The 18,134-nt window shown below is 50.8% G+C and overlaps 2 protein-coding genes across 6 annotated transcripts in view; both read right to left on the bottom strand.

Annotated features, from left to right (window-relative positions):
* The window catches only part of LOC122387114 (ubiquitin carboxyl-terminal hydrolase 2-like), a 45,488-nt gene extending 38,465 nt beyond the window's left edge, over positions 1 to 7,023 (bottom strand). The window contains exons 1-2 of one of the 4 annotated variants that reach the window (XM_043376990.1): positions 6,630 to 7,023; positions 5,677 to 5,747 (exon numbers count right to left, since the gene is read on the bottom strand). The gene's annotated coding sequence lies outside the window, so the exon portion shown is untranslated. Of the gene's footprint in view, positions 1 to 142; positions 272 to 5,676; positions 5,748 to 6,629 lie in introns of those variants that run through there. The other 3 variants (XM_043376987.1, XM_043376991.1, XM_043376988.1) reach the window with 3 other exon arrangements.
* Positions 7,024 to 7,111: 88 nt separating this feature from the next.
* Positions 7,112 to 17,363, bottom strand: LOC122387113. 2 transcript variants are annotated; one of them, XM_043376986.1, is made up of 3 exons: positions 17,222 to 17,363; positions 12,384 to 12,481; positions 7,112 to 9,232 (listed from the first exon to the last, which is right to left on the bottom strand). In XM_043376986.1, the coding sequence occupies exons 2-3, from the start codon at positions 12,460 to 12,462 to the stop codon at positions 7,428 to 7,430; spliced, it is 1,884 nt and encodes a 627-aa protein (XP_043232921.1). In that variant the 5' UTR covers positions 12,463 to 12,481; positions 17,222 to 17,363; the 3' UTR covers positions 7,112 to 7,427. The 2 variants fall into 2 exon arrangements, with proteins under 2 accessions (XP_043232921.1, XP_043232920.1); XM_043376985.1 differs by lacking the exon at positions 17,222 to 17,363 and adding an exon at positions 15,179 to 15,350.
* Between the last annotated feature and the right edge of the window lie 771 nt (positions 17,364 to 18,134).

The following is an 18,134-nucleotide window of genomic DNA, read 5'->3' as shown; positions in this document are numbered from 1 at the left end:
AGCGGAGACACCCATCCCACCTGATTTCGACTTCCTCTTCAGTTCCACCAATATTTTGGCGAAAGCCGGGTCAAAACTCAACACATGAATTATGGGAAGCATAATCCAAATGTCTCTAACTTCTCGGATCCCCAGTGCCTACCTGTGAAGATATCCCACACTCAGTCGTCCCTCCGTCGCCGCCCAGTGTCACGGTCGCAGTCGGTACCGCCTCCCTCCCTGCAGGTGACTGGAGCCGCCCCGACTGACCGCCGGACCAGCGCGACCCGACAGCGGCGGCAGCGGCGGCGGCGGCGCGCGCCGACTGATGACGTCACCACCAGGGAATGTGTACCAGCGGGCGGGGGCGGGGGCGGCACCGGCGGACAGTCTGTCGACCCAGCCAGCCCGGCGCCGCTCGCGGTGACGGTCATCGGCGTGGCCATCGAATGTCCCGCCGTATCGAGCTGCGTGGGCTCGCCAAGTCTTCCCCGCTTCCGACGCCGGCTAAGAAAGGGCCGTCTGCCCGTCACCGTATATCATCCAAACAAGCAGTTTCGTCCGCTGGCTGCTGGCAGCGCTCAATGTGGCTGAAACGGGCGGTCTCGGGTAATGCGCTCGTAACAGATAGAAGTCGGCAGTGTCCGAGTGGGGTGGATGAATGGAGCTGGCGGTCGGGCAGAGAAGCTGAATGGAATTGTGCAGGAAGAGGCGAGGCATACTATCGCAGACAGAGGGAGACAGAGAGCCAGACAGAGAGCTAGCAGATACTGGACAATGGCCAGAAGCCACGGCGATGGTCCGATAAAGTGAGAGACGAAAAATAACTGACACAAATGGCGGTCGATGCCGTACGGCGGAAAGAAAGCGGCAACATGATATTGGAGCAGCGGTAAAGACATGACGCTGTTCGTATCGTGCGGACAGAGCCGCCGCCGTGCCAGTCTCGCTACCATGCGCTAGGGCGAGGCCATACCGTTAGACCAGATTGGCCAATGGCAACAGCATTCATAGAGGCGAAAAGATTGTACCCCATCTGAGCTTACAAAAAAAAACTGATATCATTGCTATTAAAAACTAGCAAACTGATGGAGCCCCAGCGGCACGGGATTGGTCTTCAGCCAGTCACGTGATCTGACATTAACGAGTCAGAGTCGTTCCACGGAATCCTCGGTTGCCATCAGCAGTATTTTAATAGAAGTATCATGGTTCACGAACAGGGAAACTTTATGTGGAAAAACTTTACTGTATGTGGGAGGAGGTTGCATGAAATATAGCGAAGAGCATAGCTTCATTATTCATAGCCATATAATATAAAGATAAGAAACATAATATTTTGACATATAGAGGCGTAATAAATCGCGATTCCAATGTGCGTCATAACGTTGTATTGCATCAGCTGCCACCTATGATCTAATGTGTCTTTCCACGATAAGCTTTTTGACGCATTTAAAAACCTGGCAAGCGTCATGCCAACACAAGTAACAAAACAAAGCGCATTATGGCGTAATGCCACCACAGGCTGACGCGATATGATGTGTCCTATAACAGTTTTCCTCACCTTCTCCGCCCATTACTTCCAGACGGAAATGCTGAATTAGTGTAAGCACATTGTACCATGCAAGGTATCATTATGGATTGGAACCAAGAAAAACGAGCATTTGCAAAACAGCGCATTGTTGATCCCCAATAAAACGACTTCGGTAATCCAAGTAATATCAAAAGAAAGCACTATATCAGCAGCATGCCAAATCCCTAGCAAATCAAGCATATGCATCAATGTCTGAGATATCGTCCGCAACCAGCTTAGCACTACGACCTAAGCCACGGGTACGTCTTTTGGACAACTGCCTGCGCCTACGGCACCTGTCTAAATTCCTGCATCCCATCCGTCACCAATGCCCGTCAAAGGTCAATATACCCTGGATCAAAGGTCATGTGACCCGCCGTGTACTTGGCGTCATGTCCGTGAGTGTCATGATCAGGGGCATCCACGGTGGGCCGGTGGGTCGCCCATGTAGGAATCGATGAGGAAGGACCGCTTTGTGACGTCTCCAGGGACCTTTCTCCAGACGTCGTCGTCTGCATGAATGTATTAGAAACATTGCCAAGGCGGCCTTTTTGAAGCTATTTCCTATGCGGAAGCAGACAAGCCCAGGGGGCGCGTTCAGTTTCTCGAGGCGTTGAACGAAAGGTGCAGAGGACGTATCACGGTCCACAGGGCTTCAACTGCCTGAAGCTTTTGTGCCATGGGATGACTGCATAGTGCAAGTAATATAAAAAGTGAAAATATAAAAAACTAATACAAAAAAATGATATTAAAAACTTCAATCACCTGACCCCACCTCTCAAAAACATGCGTGTATTGGCCGGAGAAAAACGTCTATTTCTCAGTCCAGTTTTGTTTGCATTTTGTATGAAGACCACGCTCAGTGCTTTCGTAGGCCGGCAGCTCCGAGATTCGGTAGGGGTACAGGGGCCACACAAGATAAAGTTCGCCACGGATGAATCTCACCCACCCGACAACTGTGCTGTTGGCTCGGCGCCTCGAGAGGCCCCGTGTCGAACTCCCGGGGTCAGGCTGAGTCATTTCGCCCCATTCATCCCGATCCCCCACCTCTTCACGACTCGGTTCCAACTTCCAGAACCATTGGTGGAAACCACATCATAAACCGAGCGTTGGTGGGTCCTCATTGCTACACCCTCAACAGCCAGCCGCACACCCACTGTACCCAAGCGAACGGCACACAAACGCACTACCTATAGAGTGGGGTTGATCTGGTTTTCAGGGAGAGCATGTTGCCGACTGCTAGTCCGGTGAAATGGGGTTGAGTTAAATCAGGCGCGGATACAAGGGGGGGCCATGGGGGCCATGGCCCCCCCTTGGCCGATTTTTTTCAAAAATAAAATAAAAAGTTAAAAAGTTAAAAAGCTGAAAAGGGGGCCTCCTGAAAATAAAGTGGCCGAAATCCGATGAGTTTTTTTTTAACCTACCCACTTAGTTATTTCTTAGAAGACTAGCTGAGAAGACTTCCTTGTTAGAAGATTGGTAAAGCTTTTCATAACTTGGAGGTCTCTTATACTCACAGAGATGACCACTTTTACAGGGCCTCCTAACCTGCACAGAGGGCCTCCAAGCCTGCACAGATGTTGAGATGTTGCCTGAACAGCTAGATAAGCTCAATAGACGCAGTTTTTTTTTTGGGGGGGGGCCCAACAAGTGGGAAGATGGGGCCTCCAACAGGTGGGATTATGGGGGGGCCTCCTGGTTTCTAATGGCCCCTCCCTTGGAGATTTTCTGGATCCGCCCCTGAGTTAAATCCTCAGGTGGATCTCTACTCTATACAATTAGACCAGCGTCCGTCCATGAACATCAGACTTTAGAATAAAGCGAGAGCTCCATTGAATAATTGGTCCTTAACCCTCGCCCATGTAGGGGGGGGTTGGTGCAACCCCCCCCCCCCCCCTGAGGTTTTTCGGAAATAGTGCAAAAACGGCGGCGCGCAGCGCCGCCAAATTTTGGGCACCTTATGGGGCAAACCTTGCGCATCTTTTGATAAAAAAAAAATTTGACCGGGTCATGTCAGGTCACGGAGTTATGACGTCACAAAGGGAACAGCCTCCGGCCGGATTTTCACAAACTGAGTGCCAACGCCCGAGGTTTCCTGCCGGTGGTACGGACATCGGTTGATGGATCGTGATGAAACTTCCCATGCATGTTGGGGCAAGTATTGGCTATCATATGGTATAAGAAACTTGACCGGGTCAGGTCAGGTCACGGAGCTATGACGTCACAAAAGAGGAACAGCGTCCGGTACTATTTTTGAAAAGCGCCCGAACCACTATTTTGCTAATTCTTGTCACCTCAATGGGAATATGCAGCAATATTAGCTTCTATAGGGAGCAAATGGACCTCCCAAATCCAAAAATACAATCAGATTTCAAAAATTTAAATTTTGATTTTTCGAATTTCTGCCGCCGACTGTGACCTTGCCAACTTCCGGCGCTCCCAACGCGCCATTTTTAGAGCTAGGGAAACGAAATACATACCAAACGATAGAGAATTGATCAAGGAACACGATAGTGAAAGTTTCAAGTCGATATCTCCCACCGTTTTGCCGCAATCGCCGCGGAAAGTTGAAAAAAGTCTATTTTTCCGAAAATTTGACCTTTGACCGGTCAAAAGTAGGTCAAATGTTGACCTAGGACCAAAAAATATACCACCAATCGCGAGATCTCGGCGAGAGCAATCCGTTGGTCTTTTCCGCTAAGCTCTACGACGCTCCGTTTTCAAACGCCAAGGGGGGGGTCGCACCAACCCCCCCCCCCCCCTGCATGGGCGAAGGTGGCAGATCGCCGTTTACGGGCGAGGGTTAAGGGATGCGATGTTTTGTCAATAAGCTATGCCACTAGAATGGCGTGGGTATCGACCACACAAGCCAGAAATTCAATGCCCGACCGAGGCCGATGAAAGCGATGCAGCGTAACAATTGAATATTAAGTGGTCCAGGTAAAGTATCTAAAGTTCATCATGGTTCATCCAACAATTAGTGGAGGAAAATCGTCCATACTAGCCCAGTGGTGCGAAAGAAACTGGCACATCAGTGACCGTAAGAACAGGGGTTGGTTTTTACGCGGCGTCATCCCAAAGTGATCTGCTGCAAATGGGAGCAGTGAGCACTGACCCACATTTTTTAATGATGGTGCAAAAACCGCAGTGTTCGGAAACTGGTCGAAGGCAGAAGGCATAGTTCAGTGCAGCTCTTTGGGATGAACGAAAAACGTGTGACAAAACCAGGCCCAATGGGAAATGTGTCAGGCAAAAAGTCCATCAAGTATATTGTGCTGCAGATGAAAAATAGTGTCCCGGAGCAGACAAAGAGGAGCGGTAAGAAACATCATGTCTATAGTAACTTTCCGAATAGTTAGTTTGCTATTTGGGGCATCAGGTCCCAACAATAGGGGAGCGCTCAGCTATCCGTAATTCAGCTATATGTTGAGCCTACAAACACGACAGTTGGCAGCTATGTCTTATCTCCAGTCCGGGAAACACCTCCACCGGTGTCGCTCGAACGAGCCATGACACTGCTGAAGATCCTAGAGCGAAGTTCCTAACGTCATCATAACGACTGAGCGACGACAACTGACAAACAAAAACGCCTGAAGCGGGACTGAGTAGATCATTCAGCCGTGAACTCGTTTAGTGATGCAGAACGGCTCGATCAGCCACCACAGACTGTGACGGTTAGTGATGTGCAGCTTGACGTCACAGATGACGTACGTGTCTCCGTCGCGTGACGTCACCGAGTCCTGTGAGGGTCAATAGAGCATCTCCCAGCCGCTCCCGCCCCGGGCGAGACGGGACATCTCTGGGGGGCTGTCGTCGCCGTCGGCGCTCGCCCGTCTCCCCCCCCCCCATGGCTGGGGGGTCGGTCGGTCGGTCGTTGCCCTTGGGGAGGGAAGGGGCGGAGAGATGGTAATGGGACCGCGCCGGCCGGCCGGTCACTGGGTCCGCCAGCTCGGTGCCGGGTGAACGGCAATTGAAATAAGGCGAGCGAGAATGGATTATTTCAAGGTTAGACACCTGTACTGGGATAGAAGCACGTGAAATAGCAACGGGAATGTAAGAGTAGACAGTGACGAGGCTGAAAAGCAGCGAAGCCTTTCAACGGGTCGCGGAACAGCAGTGGCGCTTACCCGGGGATCTCATCTCCATCCTGGTTCTGGCGTTTGATCCGGGCTTCAGCAGTTCTGGTCTCCAGACATGACTGAAAAAATGGCACTCAGTCACCAACAAAACTGATTCAGGAGCGAGATAGGTGCAAAAACATTCCTCCTCAAAGCCACAGCCCCGGCTCCCGATATCGTCCGCTGCTATCGTCGCTACCGATCCGCTTTCTCGACCTCCCGCCCCGTGCCGCTGGCTGGCCGCCGTCATAACAGATTTCTGGAGCCGGCCGTGACCCAGCCCCACCCCCTCCCGTGCTATTTGTGGCCCCGGGGTAGGCGGGGGGAGGGGAGGGGGTACGGCTGACCGAGCGAGCACGGCGAGAGGTGGAGCGCCACGCTGCTCCTCCACCCCTCCCCCACTCCTCAGATCAAGGTGGGAGGATGCAAAAGGGGGCAGTGGTTTCACCTGTGTAGTGTTTCCACCGTTCTGTGATTAGCAAGGAAATGTCCTAACTTTCCCGAAAAGTGTTCTTTAAGTCGTTCATCCCACACCCCACACTTCCACCGTTCATCAGCCCCCCCCCCTCCCCAGCCCCCTCCCACTCCCATCAAGATTAATGATAGCCGATAAAATCGCATTCGCTGTTGGGGAAGCGCACATTGAGACTGTCAGAAATAGAATGTCAGCTGCCACAGGCATCCACTCAGCACAAGCAGGTGCAGGAAGTTATTAGACATTTTAACCTTTTTCCAAGCCTATGGGAACATAGATGTCTTAAACTTTTTCAAATAAAACAAAAATATAACTCTATCAATCATTGGTGCCGCCCACAAATCATCGCACGAGTTCTATTCCAAGGCAGCTATTTGAATTGTATTCAATCAGATTGAGATCACTCGACACTCATGACTCACTCACAAAAATGCGCAGACTTTGAGCTTTTGAGTCGCAATCGCATGACATGAGCATGTGAACTTACCAAGAATTACACAGTTATGAATCTTTGCAGAAGAAGACTTCGCTTTTTTCGTTCGTAAGTCATTTCATTTCAATTTCGAATTAGCACAACCCACTTCTCATTCCTCATCGATCTGAATAAGCATGAATAAAACTGAAACGTAAACAATTGTATTTACAATTCTGGCGCACCTATATTACTCTTCAGAATCGCTAAAATGCTGCAATATTTTGGCAAGCGGTAAATTTAAATACGCACAGCAAATGCACAAGAAAAAGACCTTGCAGTACCTACAGCTATACACCCGCGATGAGCAAACTTACTGTGTGATTGAATTATCGGGGTTGGTCTCGTAAGCTTCAATGTTGTTGGATGGATTGAATGATCATAAATTGGCTAGTGTCCTGACCACAAATTAGGGTTCATGACCTCTAAGTTCAGCAAATCCTTCAGCATCTCTGCTCATTTCATTGAGGTTTGGTTCTCACTTCTCAGATTCGTCGTAGTTTGCGTTTTACTATGTATTTACAAGAAAAACAGTAACAAGAAACATAACAACTTGGAGACAAGTTACGAGATGGCGCTCACAACCGGTGACAGTAGCACCGGCAAATGGGTTAAATTAGTTGGCATCGTCCACGATAATTATAGGCATACACTTAGACATCTACCTCAATTAAGACATGGCTCAACAGTTATTTTATGGCAAACGTACCATCGAAACCACTCCCAGACGGTCAATACATCAATCAAAAGAACTGTCAAAGTCAGCAACAGCACTCAGCAGTCCTAAGGTCAGATTTCGTTCATCCACGTCTTTTACAGACCACGTGGCAAGCGCCTTCTAGTCACGCGGGTACCTACGCGGCGTTGTGACCTGGCGCCAAGCCTCCGCCGCCGAGCCTTGCTCTCGGCCTTCTGGATCCTTCTGACTTCTCTGTAGACGGTGCCGGCTGCCCCTGAGCAGGCCGAAGCACCGCCGAGGGAGCATGGGCCGACGCAGGCCGCCGCGGGCACCCCCAAGTCCAGAACGGACAGCAGCGTGACGCACGTGAAACAGCCCGCTATGGCACCGCTGCATTTCGTTATACTCGGGAAAATTGTCAGGTGAAAGTCCTCCCTCAGCTTCTGTGCCTCCTCATTGGGGCGACTGCCGCGCCGCCGCTCGGCATGGTCGTCAAACACGACTGGGTAGGTGTCGCTACTATAACCTGAATAGGTGTCGCTACCGTAGCCACCAAGATGCGGTGCGCTGCCATGCGCTGTGGTGTAGGGGTCGTGATTGTAGAGCTGCAGCTCGTATTCTGCCTCAGCTACACCTGTACGGTGAGGATCATTCCTCCCTCTCTGCCAGGTCTGAACAGCCGTGTTGGTCCGATGCTGATCTAGCGCTGCTCGCTGCTGGCGAGGCGCTACCTGCCTGTAGCTGGTAGTTCTCTGACGCTGACCAGACGCCCCCTGCCGGTTAGCAGGTGCCTCTTCTGGGTACTGCACAGCCTCCACTCCCCACTGACTTGGCTGCCAGCCTTCATTCTGCCTCGGTTCTCGGCTCGCACCTGTCTCCCGCCGCCGGCGACTGCTTCTCTCCTCCTCCCATTTACACATCTGTCGCTCTAGCTGCACCGCACAGTGAAGCATTGCACCCAGCTGTGGACAGTGCACCCCAACCGTCAGCGGTCCACCGCCCTGCAGCGCCGCCACCGCCGGCAGAGAGCGCTCCGTGTAAGAGCGCCGGACCGACTCCCCGGTCAGCGGGTCAGCGCCGGTTAGCTCCGCCCGCCAGGTGACGCAGCCGGCGGCCGACAGATGGCTCTGCAGCTCACTGCGCTGGACGAGCAGCGCCGCTGGCGGCTCGATGGTGGTCTGTCCAGGGCGGTACACGCCGGCCAGCAGCCATGGAGAGGAGCGCAGGACCTGGATGAGGGAACTTTGGGGAGAGGTGAGAGGCCTCTCGGATGGGAGGGGAGGAGCGGCCCAGCGCAGGAGAAGGACAGAGGGTGGGGTGGGGAGGGGCGAATTGCTGCTGTCGCTGGGATGTGTATCAACGCGGCTGGAAGGCTCGTTGCTAACGTTCACAGCGCTGACATCATCAAACTTCATAACGTTGTCGGCTTCTGTCGTTTGAGGAACAGTCCAGTTCTGTTTTGATCCGTCTACTAGCGTACTTGTGAGCAGTTTGAACTTACGAGCGCGTCCCGTCTTCACAAGACGTCCGTCATGCGCCATCCCGGGAGCGAACCAGAAGCCCTCTCTCCAGCGCACCGCCTGGTACCTTCCGAGAGCTTCCTCCAGAAGCTCGGCATCCTCCACCAGGACAGCCACATCCGGCCCAGCGAGTTTCCTCCAACGATCTAGCTGGTTCCAGCCTGTCCCACCTCTTATCACCAGTGGTTCACCAAGCCTCTTCAAGCCTGTCTCCCTCAGCAGAGCGGTCATGACGTCATTGGAGGCACCGTGGCAGTGCGGAGGATGACGCTGAAGCTGGATCACACGTCGCACGCCCTCTGAGTGCAGGTAGAGCAGTGCAGCGCGGTACTGGAGGATCTCCGCCGGGTCGGCGGGACCGGGGCAGCCGAAGAGATGGCGTCCGTGGTCAGAGAAACCACCGGAGCTGGCCGTGCCACCTGGGAACAAATGCCGGGTGTCAGTGAAATGATCGGCGCGTCTGTTAGCAGACGGGTCACGCGCTGGAGTTGACGGGGCGTCCGGCTGGCCACCGGTGCTGGAACGGTAAGTAGTCATTAGGCATGCCGCTCGGGTGTGTTTTTGTTCTCACTGTGAGATGCATAAACACCCGAGAGGTGAGACGAAAACGGTGAAAGAAACAGATAAAGGGGCTATAACTGTCAGCACCGTGAATTTTTGTGCCCGTAAATCGTCACCGCCATAAGGGGCGAATCCGGACCACTCTAGAGTTCTTGGGCATGAGAGGGAAAGAAAGATGTCCCCGTCGCCGTTTCACCCCTAATCGTTGGGGGTAACCCCTTTCGACGCCATTTCAGACCCGGAAGGCTGAAAGGCGAAAGCTGTATTCATAGACTGCACGCCTTGGGCTCCTACTGGATGTCTAGTCACCGAGTGCACATTAATATACAGTTCGGGGCTGCATTTGAGGTGTGGTCGATGCGCAAGGACTATGACCCGGTCACCGGTGGCTCTCCTTACCCCGTCAGGAGTGATTCGTGACGGTAAGCAATAGTGTCGGACAGTGAGTGGTGGTCCTATCTGGACAACTACTTTAACTCCCAGTACGGAACACAGTGATGGATAAACGCCGGAAAGCAATCGCCAGCGACAGTCGCGATTGTATCTTGCACCGTCCTGAGTTGCAGTCTGAGCTCCGAGCGATGTGGGAGACTATGGTTAGCAGCACGGGGAGCGCCGCGTGCCGATACCGCCCGCGCGGCGTGCCATCCGGGAAGCCTACCTGACCGGGATCCTAATCACGACGTTGAAGGGAATCAGGAACTGCACATGATAGTGGAAGGAGGGTGAATTGCGCCTTAACCCTCGCCCGTAAACGGTGTTTTGCCACCTTCGCCCATGCAGGGGGGGGGGGGGGTTGGTGCGACCCCCCCTGGCGTTTGAAAACGGAGCGTCGTAGAGCTTAGCGGAAAAGACCAACGGATTGCTCTCAACGAGATCTCGCGATTGGTGGTATATTTTTTGGTCCTAGGTCAACATTTGACCTACTTATGACCGGTCAAAGGTCAAATTTTCGGAAAAATCTAACTTTTTCAGAGTTCCGCGCCGATTGCGGCAAAACGGTAAGAGATATCGACTTGAAACCTTCACTATCGTGATCCTTGATCAATTCTCTATCGTTTGGTGTGTATTTCGATGTCATAACTCTAGAAATGATGCGTTGGGAGCATCGGAAGTCTGCAAGGTCATTTGTGCATTGGGTCACGTCAGGCGTGTGACGTCACTGACCTGACCCTGACCCAAAATGAACTACAAGAAACAACTGACGATGCCTGAAATGGATAGCAAATTCGAATTCAGGGCATCAAAATACCCCGAAAAGGCATACAAGTGCAAAAAGTCATTACAGGTCAACCGAGGTCACTGACCTGACCTTGACCTTTAGTAACCTTGAAAAGGTCAACGGACATTGTGCCAATGTCAAATCAGCCAGTTATGATTCTAAAACAATCCATCAGTATATCAGGTCAGTCGGCATTTATTCCATTGTGAAGCAATCTCCAATTTAGCGTAAATCTGGCCGGAGGTTGTTCCCTTTATGACGTCATAACTCCGTGACCTGACATGACCTTGAAAAAAAAATTACCAAAAGTTGCGCAAAGGATGCCCCAAAGGGTACTGAAAATTTGAGCAGGCTATCTGAAACGGTTCGGCGTGTAGCTAAGAAAAACCTCAGGCCCCCTACATGGGCGAGGGTTAAGGAAAAACGCTAATTGTAAGAAAACCGCTGGAGATATAAGCATGCACTGGTAACCATTTCAAAGAGGAACTCATTGGCTACGATTTAAGAGCCTCCCGATCAATTAAGAATGTTTCGTTTGCTTCTGACAGCTGCTTTTTCAGAAACATGCAAAAGGGCGCATTTGTCAACAGACAACAACTGCTGTAGATTGCGCCAGGGGGATGGCGCAATTAGAACCCAATTGCGCCCTATACTTTAACATGGCTAAGCGAATGAGACGGAATACATATACCTCGGCAGTCTAATGTCATTGCGGCTTGCTTTAACATTCACAATGTTATTCACGCTGGTTAAATAATAAATATAGGTGTAAATCTCGATGTTTTTTGCCCAGGTAGATAACTTTACATGTGTCCGTGACTCCGTACGCTTGTAAAAGTGCAACGAAAACGTTTACTGTAACCGAATAGATATATGTGAACGTATGCGCCTATACGGTAACATTTTCAATCGTTTCTTTCAAAATTAATAATTTTTATCGTTTCGGCAGCTTTATGACATCAGTTTTTACTTTTTTATCATAGCTGTCACCTCTCACGCGTGCGTCCAAGTTGAAAATGTCGTATTTTGTCAATTACACCACAAGTTCGTAGCCTAAATGGCAGCTGCATTATAAGTTTGACGAGAGAAATAATTTGCGGACTGACGACAGTGGGTTGCTCCCCTGCCTGACATTAAACTCCTTCTTTATTGCAGTCAGTTAATGATGCATTCATACTGTCGTGATACAATATAGCTACACCATTATTCTTTTTGCGCCCCCCTGGCGCAATTGCCATGGGCGCAACTAAAATTGAGGTACTTTTTGATAAAGTGTACAAGTTATCAAAAAGTTGTTGGAGGAAGTTTACTGTTTCAGTGAAATATAGTGAAAAAGGGGTTTTCTTTCTAAATATCACTCTGAAAATCACACAAATATCACAAATTTTTATAGCCAACGGTTCAAAATACTGCAAAAAAGCTAAGAAAACGCCGTAACGTCTTTGATGGCGTAATGAGCCTTGCTGATTGGCTTCACCGGAGAGCTTGGGCCATAAAAGGAACTATCCAGTGGGGAAAATAATGTTTTCGAACACAAAATTCAAAACATGCCATTGTATCCATGAGAAGGTTGGTGGGCGCAATTGGTTAGGAGGGCGCAATAGGCACCCACTTTCCCTTATAGATATCTGTTCACTGTTTCAGTGTTCATTCAATCATTGGTGAGCAATGATGGGCCACCAATTGGAACATTATTCAATCACGTTCTAAGTAGCTCCATAAAATATTGACATTTCATTCCAATGTTACCCCTTTCCTTTTGTGTATAAAAGTGAACTTGAACTTACCAGATCGCACGGAGTGACCACGACCCTGTCGGATCGTGAGGACGAACACCAGAAAAACGACGGGCCAGCAGAGAGGCATCTTGAACGTTACGCCGTTCCTGAAACGAGAGTGAGAAGCATTAGAAACAACGCTGAAAATGTCAAAAACGGAATACTAACAGAGACACTGTAGGAAGTGCATGTGAATATTGTTGCTATCCCTCTCATCTATAGGAAGATTCATAAAATATGTGCTATGCTCAGAATTAAAACGTAGGTAAGTAGGATGAGGGGCACCCACGTTCGGGCAAAGGTATGCAGTTGCATGCATGTCAAGTCAATCAAATTGTATCTCGTCCAGAAGTTTGATTTATTTACTTTTTTATGTATGTCCCGATTCTGGAAGAAAATACACAATACGAGTTACAAATACGAGTTATGGACTAAAGGCACAAGGTGCGTGGTTTCAAGGGCAGGCAGAGGGTAAGCACATGCAGACCTGCATGCACCATATGCGTCTCCAGCCATTACATAACAGCCCTGTCCATAAATCAATTGATATATGCAGAGCGGACCGGCAGGCTATACGCAGGCGGATCGATCGATTGAAGCTCGATGTTCTGCAAAAGAGATAGGTCAGGTTTAGGATCGTGACTTGCGGATAGGACAGGTAAGGTGAATGGTCACAGCCTGCAGGAAGAGGTCAGGTGAAGGGTCACGTTTTTTCGTTCTTTTTCTTTTTGATTTGTGCATTTTTATCGGATTGCATTCAGATTACCTTCTCACTATCAACAGCATACATGCTGCAATGAATGCCCAGCTAGTTGGCTATCTACTGCACCTGCTTGACTATAAGCACTATATCAATCAGTGTAAAATGTGACCCCTGACCACTGATCGTTGCATCTTGTCACGCTTCGGTATCAGGCTCCTAATCCACTACGGCGCCAGTTTTAGTCAGGTGTATGTACAGTGGCAGGCAACGTGCATAGCAGGTCGTCGCCTTTTCTATCGGGTGAAACTGTCTACCCGCCGGTACGTCTCACCGGGTGTAATTTAGGCACAGCACGTGGTCAGGCGGGCACGGTCCAATAATTTACCGACGTGTTTATGCGTCCGTCATCTTCTCGACAGTCTCGCCTGAATATCTGAATAGCTCGCTCCTTCCGGGACAGGCTCATGCGTTGAAGAGGTTCACCCTACCCATACATCAGCGGAGAGACGAACGACTATCCCGGAGCGCAGTATCCATTACTGATAAAGCCGATGCTGATGTGCCTTTCAATTACAATGCGCCGCTGTGCCGGCTGACCATATCTCGGCGTGCCGGACGATCGGTGCCTGTGGCGGTGCACGTGTGCACGTGCGCCGTACAGCGCGTTGGGAGCGGTGCGACGCCTGTCGGGCTGCTAACGGTGGGAATACAGGTCAGTAGAGACCGGCCGCCACGACCGGACATCGGCGAATAGGTATTGAGTGTCAGCCCGGGGCGCCGCGAGCCGTAAGGACATCATTGCTGAGAAATTTTTCCAGACGACCTTCAGAAGACGAAGATTGGGAACAAATCGAGACTGCGATTCAGCTGGCACATTGTCAAACAGTCACCATAATTGGGAGGATGTGATTTGCCCACAGCTGGACAAGTTGCCCGAATCAACAGGAGGCTGCGATATCCGAGAGGTTACTAACACTGAGAGACTGCGATAGCCGACAAATCACTAACACCGGGAGACTACAATTAGCGACATGTCACTGTCATAAGGAGACTACGACTAGCAAAATGTCACTTCCATAAGGAGACTACGATTAGCAAAATGTCACTAGCAATGGGAAACTGCGATAACCCACTACTAACATTGGCCACCAGAGGCGGATCCAGCTCAGACTTTGGGGGGGGGGGGCAAACCATAACAATTTATCGATTCTTTCCATGCCTCGTCCATAGGCGTTATGTTAAAACTATGCCGTTTGGGAGAGGCAAATGCCCATTTCCCCCCCCCCCCCCCTGGATCCGCCACTGTTGGCTACTAAGAGAGACTACAACTAGCAAGATATCACTAGCACCATGGGAGACTGCGATGGCCGTGATGCCACTAACACCGGGAGACTGCGATAGCCGACATGTCACTAGCACCGGTAGACTGCGATAGCCGATGTCACTCACACCGAGAGACTGCGATAGCCGACATGTCACTAACACCAGGAGACTGCGATAGCGGAGACGTCACTAACACCGAGAGGCTGCGATACCCGACATGTCACTAACACCGGAAGACTGTGACAGCCGAGATAGCACTAACACCGGAAGACTAGCTATGTCAGTAACACTGGGAGACTGCGATGGCTAGATGTCACTATCGCTAGGAAACTGCACAGCGATATGTCACATCATTATTATTAAATCTATACAAAATACCACTTTTCAGTTTTCGGATTTACCTTAGATTTCGATATTCTCCCATACCGAATCCACAGCTAGCTCCTTGTGTAACCCAGCACCAAAGGCGGTCTCCTTATCACTGTGCAGAGCGCCCCACAATCTGGAAGGAACGAACGTACACATGCATACATGCATACAGAGACTGCTTTGGCATTGTGCCAGCCCTGCTTTGCGGTACGGGCTCAACCATACGTCTCAAAAGACAGCACCTCATCGAGACGTTTCTGTGAATCAGCAAAGTCGAAACGAAAATCCATGCAAAGTGGAGCGATTCCAGTACTTTATGTGCATGTGTCCACCATTGACAAACTGCGCATTCACAATTGACAAATGGTTCAAGCAATAGTGACAAATGGAGGGCCAGGCTAAGACTCACCGGGGAAGACGGCTGAGCGCTTCGTCTCTACAGCCGCGCACTGGGCCGTCGTGACCCCGAACACGACCACTGCGGTCACGGGAGGTCGCCATGGGCCCCTCCAGCGGTGCACGGGCACCGACATCGGCCCACCGACGCGCTGACCCGACCGGCCGCCGAGCGCTCCACCGGCACCACTGAGGCTCCGCGGCGGCCGACGACCGAGCACGACGACGGGGCCGCCACGCCCGGCGCACCGACCAGTGCAGTGGTCAGCCGCGGTGACAGCAGCGCGTCACGGCGGTGTCAGAGCCAGCAGCGACGGAAGACTCATGGTAGAGTTATAGCCACTGTCTCAGCTACCGTTGCAGTCCCATCATGGCGCCATCACCGGGCCCTATCCGAGCTGTCACAGCCTTTTCATAGCGATCTACGGCCGTCCGCTGTTATCAGCGCTGTGCCGGTCCCTGCCCGTGGACACTCCTGCCGTCCACCCGGACACTTTACGGCACACCCCGATCAACGACGCAGCAGGAGTGCCGTAAACAATCGACATCGCCTCTAGAGATCACCTCCGAGCGCAGCAATGAGAACAAAAACAGGCACCGTCAGCAATCTCTCTCGATGAAATGCCGCAGGAGAGGAAAACGCCCGTACGACCCGAATATGTTGTTGATCATCGGGTTAATGGTATTGCCGAGGTGAAACGTGCCGCCCTGCTGCTCCTGCTATTGGGGTTTCATTGAACTTTTTATATCGGTTTCACCCATGGAAGTAGCAATCGGAAGAGTCAGAAGAACCGTGGTCCGTAAATGTTATTGAGGATGATAAAATAGTTAAATTCCGTTTTAAAGACAATATGAAATAAGAAAATTTTTGACAGGGAGGAAATCATGCAAGAGCAGACAATGAAAAGCATTCGGCTATCGCATAATCACAAGTATCGATGCCTATCTATGGCGTTGAAAACCGAGGGGCGGGGGGGGGGTTAAAAAGTCCACCACAGCGCGGGTTGAAGCAACTCCAAATGAAATTATCGCGACCGCTCTGGAGGAAAGCGTCACACGTCTGGCTATAAACAAATAATGGGCAGTATGGAAATACAAAGTGAAAATCGGCATCCGATTTTCACACGGTCACTCGCCAAATGCAGACATAGCGTGATAATCATTGTACATTCAGTAAATATAACCCTTTGAGTATTATTAGGTTAGCAGTTGCACAGGCAGCCAACGGTCAGCATCGATTCTGCTTTTAGGATATGCTTTGCTGCCTGTAACGAGAGAAGAACGGAAGAGCAGTCAGCAGACATCCCTGGAGAGAGAAACGGCCGCGGTATGTGAACCCGACAACTCGCGACCACAGCTCATTCACACGCCTTGCCCACGGCTGAGGTCGGCGGCTACCTTCGGTAGCCCTGTCGGGCAGTCTCCCGGCATTTACTGCCGTGGCACCGTTCCCAGACATACATCAGTCGGCGGTCGATCACGTGGTGTGGTGCGATAGGCAGTGGACAGGCCACGTGACTGGTGGAGAGTGTCGGAAGTGTCCGGTAGCTAGTGAAGGGTGTCGCAAATGTGCTGAGGGTGGGCGTGGCGGGTATAAGTTGTCAGTTCACGTGAGTGTGACTGATAAAAGCGGGTCGAGAATGTCAGCTGGTTAGGTCAGGTGAATTACGCAGTCCTTACCACGAAGGAAATTGATGTCTTTGGGAGGGGACATGAAAAAAACGTATGCAAGTGTTAACGTACATTGGCGCTTAAAGTTTTTTTTTTTTTTACTTATGCATTATCGACCCACGCATTGGCATTCCACTAATGTTTGACGGTGGCGGTTTTAGTCAACAATTTGTGTACGGTTGCATACTGAGTTTAGTGCTACAGTTTTCTACAGTTTGGTTCAGTGTCGTTTAGTTTTTTTAGTATCGTTTTAGTTCCCATACAGTTTATGAGTTTAGTGTTGATGTTGATAAAGCAAACACCGTAAATGTGTAGGACCTGTAGGTATGGGGTATGCGTGCTCCCGATTCACCCAGCTAATTGTTTGTACTTCTCTATCACCAACCTGTTACTAAGAAGTCGACAGTATCAGTCCGCCGAGAGTGTCTGTCTCGTCGCCGCCTCTGCCGTCCTCCGTGGCCGCTCTCCCGTGTCCACGTGTGCGTGTGGCCGCAGGTCACGCGCTGTGCGCCACCTGCGCCGCTGCTCGCCGCCGCCTGCAGACTGAACCCACCAGCCGCTCGTCGCCCTCTTTACGTGCCATCCTCCGCCCGAAGAGAGTGCGATAAAAAGAGGGATGCCCTAATCCGATTGCGCCCCTATCTCCGCCGTTCGCTTCACCAGAGGTCTATTTGGCGAGTTACCTGCGCCTGGCGACGAAAATACCGCCTGGTTCAAAGTGACAGGCCGAAAGACATGACGGGTATGTGACTGATGACGTGTGAAATAGTTAGGCTGCGCAGTTGTGAGTAAAACGTCTTCAGCTCACAGCGAATAAGGAAGTATGAACAATGGTCGACCGAGAGCTCCTCGTCACGTCCCTGTTCATTAAATTCTTTCAGGCCTACCTACAATTGTTAGACGTCCAGATACAACGATAGATCGGCTGATTCCACTCCGGCGGAAGGGAACAAGGACTGTTTTGACAGGTCCTTATGGGGAGTTCGCACTTCCTCCTTTTTCCTCTGCCAGACCGTGATAATGTGATAGTCGTGATTTAGTGATAACTCACTCGAACATGACTTCGGAGTGGGAGGTTCGGTGGGAGAACAGCAGGAGGGACAGTTAGTGCGCTTTAAACTCCGCAGTCTATCAAAACCGATGTCTCCTAATCTTCCGAATACCTAATGGGATACAGCTGTCCCTACCATCAAACAGAAGGTCGAGCCTTATTTTTATCCTTGAAATTTCCAAATGATTTTTTTTTCGCCTGAGTTTATTGCCAAAACGGCACGACCAAAACTGCATGTGAAGAACCT

This window comes from Amphibalanus amphitrite, unplaced genomic scaffold (genome assembly GCF_019059575.1).
Source record: "Amphibalanus amphitrite isolate SeventyFive unplaced genomic scaffold, NRLGWU_Aamphi_draft 000273F_arrow, whole genome shotgun sequence".
NCBI classification, from domain to species: domain Eukaryota; kingdom Metazoa; phylum Arthropoda; class Thecostraca; order Balanomorpha; family Balanidae; genus Amphibalanus; species Amphibalanus amphitrite.
This window is presented reverse-complemented; position numbering and strand designations above follow the sequence as displayed.

Bases quoted from the DNA above. Each gene is read 5' to 3' on its own strand.
- LOC122387113 (XM_043376985.1), bottom strand. From the start codon at position 15,270: ATGGCGACCTCCCGTGACCGCAGTGGTCGTGTTCGGGGTCACGACGGC. The intron at 12,482-15,178 runs GTGAGTCTTAGC...CTCTCGTTTCAG, and splicing joins GCGCTCAGCCGTCTTCCCCG to GAACGGCGTAACGTTCAAGA. The intron at 9,233-12,383 runs GTAAGTTCAAGT...ATTTGTTCCCAG, and splicing joins TGGTCACTCCGTGCGATCTG to GTGGCACGGCCAGCTCCGGT.